This window comes from Pseudonaja textilis, chromosome 7, assembly GCF_049901715.1.
Source record: "Pseudonaja textilis isolate UNSWEBS1 chromosome 7, rPseTex1.2, whole genome shotgun sequence".
NCBI lineage: Eukaryota > Metazoa > Chordata > Lepidosauria > Squamata > Elapidae > Pseudonaja > Pseudonaja textilis.
Genome location: NC_141996.1, coordinates 29378689 through 29380431, shown reverse-complemented (window position 1 = coordinate 29380431; position 1743 = coordinate 29378689). Strand labels below are relative to the sequence as shown.

Sequence of the window (1743 nt, the reverse complement as noted above, 5' to 3'; positions counted from 1 at the left end):
TCATGCCATGCATTTTAGATTAGCTAACCCTACAGAGAGTTAATTATTCCAACAAGTAATATTTTAATGGCATACTTTATACCCATATTGTCCTTCCTTTAAGCAGTTCAAACACTAACCATGAAGTTACGCCATTAAATAAACAAAATAACTTTGAAACATTATTTAGACTGAGGCTACCTACAAAGCCTTATGGAGAAGCATCTATCTCCAAACTGTTCTTAGTCTCCATTTCAACTGGTATAATATGTAGGTCTGTGGCGAAGAAATATAATTTATCAATAGTTCATCATATTATATTTTGGAATATACATACATACATACATACATACATACATATATGGCATTCAGCTTCGTTCGGGTATTTTCCCACGTCATTGTAGTTGTGCTTTTAAACTTGTAGCAACGTTTTGGCAGAATCTCATCTGCCATCATCAGGCTTCTGTATAGTGTTCATCTGTAAGTACCCACGAAAACTTAAGAAAACAAATGTATATATATATATATATATGTATGTATGTATGTATGTAGATTTTCAAGGGGAAAAGGTATGCAGGTCTTGGTGTGTTCAGGTCTGTTCCCGTGTCAATCTTACATGGGAAAAGACCTGAACACACCAAGACCTGCACACACACACGCACACACATATATATACACACACATATATTTTAATTTCATATTGGTAATGTTTTATTCATTGAAGTCCTGAGAAATAATGCCCATATTTATGTCTCTCTCTAAATAGATAGCAAATTTAGATTACTATGGTCAGGTCTTCTGATCTAGCAGTTTGATTTCCTAATTTGTATAGTGTTGTAAATCCACAGCTTGGTGATAAAACCGTAGTCACACTATTGGTTTCCACTGTGGACAGAAGAAAACTTTCTTTTAGACTTAGAATAAAACTAACTGTGACATTTTTTTGCAGACATAACCACATTGTGGCAGGAAAAAGCTCGTGATTGGGGGATAGAACGGAAGAGGGGATTTTTTTTCCCTCTTCTATCTTAAAATATGAACAGGTGGGGTTTTTAAAAATATTTTCCATCTCTCATCCTTACCATTACACCCCTTGTTCCGAAAGTCCAGAGAGTACATAAGTGTGTTGAAATGAGCCTTGAAATATTCATCTCCCCATCGTCCTAAGGAAAAGATCAACCATGAGACTTTACTTGGCAATCATTCTAGCTATTTCTTTTCTGGAGAATTTCGAAGTCCATATTATCAGAGGTATGTTTGGATTTTTTTTCTTTTTAATTCAAGAGTAGCATCTGAATTGTTATTCCTAGCTGGTATACTATTTGTACTACACACTCTTCTACCATAGAAGTAAAATCAGCTTCAATGAGATCTCAATTTCTCTCTGGATTTCTAGTCTATTTTCTGTCAGTTTAAGAAGATAAAAACTTATAGATATTTTCATAGATGTATAAAATAGTTGATTCCATTGTGCCTTTGAAGTTTTTTAAATATCTATTAAGATATTAGTTGTGCAACCCCTTTAAAGTGTGCAAAGCATAAAATATAGCTTTTCATGGATATCATCATGCATTAGGCCTATGGTCTGGTAGAACATTGCAGTGCCGATTTTCATATGTGTACACAACTCCTTAATGCACAGAGAGCTGTGTAGATTTGGTCACCAAAACAGATCCTTGATTTTTTTGGTTGCAAATGGATACCAAAGAAGGCACTTGAATATTCAACCGATGGCTTTTCATTTGTTTGCCATTTTTAGGTCTT

At 34.4% G+C, this 1743-nt stretch overlaps 1 protein-coding gene across 1 annotated transcript in view; it reads left to right on the top strand.

The window, feature by feature from the left end:
* The first annotated feature begins 1015 nt into the window (after positions 1–1015).
* The window catches only part of LOC113451050 (cytokine SCM-1 beta-like), a 4301-nt gene continuing 3573 nt past the window's right edge, over positions 1016–1743 (top strand). Inside the window, exon 1 of the mRNA XM_026722418.2 lies at positions 1016–1230. Within this exon, the coding sequence (XP_026578203.1) occupies positions 1161–1230 (70 nt within the window). The 5' untranslated portion in view covers positions 1016–1160. The remainder of the gene's footprint in view (positions 1231–1743) is intronic.